General features: G+C 38.2%; 1 protein-coding gene across 1 annotated transcript in view; it reads right to left on the bottom strand.

Moving 5' to 3' along the window:
* Positions 1 to 329: 329 nt before the first annotated feature.
* The window catches only part of MET (MET proto-oncogene, receptor tyrosine kinase), a 70,496-nt gene continuing 69,466 nt past the window's right edge, over positions 330 to 1,359 (bottom strand). Inside the window, exons 19-20 of the mRNA XM_009646804.2 lie at positions 687 to 823; positions 330 to 540 (exon numbers count right to left, since the gene is read on the bottom strand). Coding sequence (XP_009645099.1) covers positions 330 to 540; positions 687 to 823 — 348 coding nt within the window. The remainder of the gene's footprint in view (positions 541 to 686; positions 824 to 1,359) is intronic.

A 1,359-nucleotide genomic window follows, 5' to 3' on the forward strand; every position in this document is an offset into this window, starting at 1 on the left:
ATTAATGGCGAATCTTTGTTCTTGGGTCTGAGCGCATGTTAATGAGAGCTAGTGGGAGCTAGCTCCGGATGGTAGCACACAGTGTTTCCATGTGGTAAATCGATGCAATTAGTTACCCAAATACTTGGAAATTACCATGATGGTTTATAGAATTCCATAGCCTTAAACAATATGATATTGTGTCCTTGTACTAGTGCAACTTGGGCAGCAACATAAACATGTGCAACAGTGTTCTCACAAAGACCGGGCAGTAAAAACTAGTGGACAAAATGTTTTGCTTTTTGTTCATACAACTAAGAATGAATTTCCCTCTATTTCAGACATACCTGTCATGTGTCAACATCCATGTCTGTGTTGTCTTGTGATGATAAAAGAGAAGGGTAGGGAGCAATGCACTTCACGTTGACATAAGTAGCATTGACATGAACATAGTGTTCCCCAATAAAAGTGGAGAAGATTGTTGATATTTTTGAAACAAGTTCAGAAAATGCTGGACGCATCTCAGGTTTTGGATGCCAGCACTTCAGCATGACTTCATACCTGCCGTTTGAATAAAAGAACTGTTCAATTATGAGATCGTGTAAAAGGAAAAAAAACCACCCTCCCCTCATTCCTCCCACAGTCTCACTTACTATAATATCAGAATGAGCAGCGTTTGCAGAAGGCTTTGCAAACTATTTACTTACAGTGGGTCGGGGCAATATTCAGGTTGTAGCAGCCTTCGTCCTTGTAATAAGTAAACAGTTATATCAAAAGAATTTACATCAGGATAAGGTGGTGCCCCTCTTGTCATGAGTTCCCATAACAGCACACCAAAGGACCACTAAGAAAGCAAAGAAATAAATTATATATAAATATATTAGAAGACGGTTTGAGAGATTTAAACATCCAAATGCATGCATTTACCCTTTGAAAAAGTTATTTTACTGCATTCAACTTTCTTTGAGCTTTCAGTGGGCTAATAAATGCTGTAGGGACTTGAGGAGCCACTTAAATTACAGCCAGAGAAACTCAGCTAAGTAAATGAAAGAAAATAAAAGCCTATAGGCCTGCTACTTAGCTGGTATAACAGGGTAATTTGAATCTGGATTGAAAGGAGAGCTAAAATACAAAGTAATCCAGCCAACTAATGACTTCATCTTATAACTTTTTCTTCATAAATGGCCAGGTAATACTTGAGATTGCTGTAGGCAATCAGTAAGTCTTTATAAAGCAAATAAAGTCTTTTGAGAGCTATTAAATTTTACTAGTGTCAAAGTTAACCTGTTTTATCAAGCTTTCCAGAGCCCCTCCTATAGCAGGGTTCAGCTCCAACTTGGCTTCTTGGAATGTCCTTAGTTTCCCTTGGAGTGGGATTAA

Source organism: Egretta garzetta, unplaced genomic scaffold (genome assembly GCF_000687185.1).
Source record: "Egretta garzetta isolate BGI_Z169 unplaced genomic scaffold, ASM68718v1 scaffold169, whole genome shotgun sequence".
In the NCBI taxonomy this organism is placed as follows: Eukaryota; Metazoa; Chordata; class Aves; order Pelecaniformes; family Ardeidae; genus Egretta; species Egretta garzetta.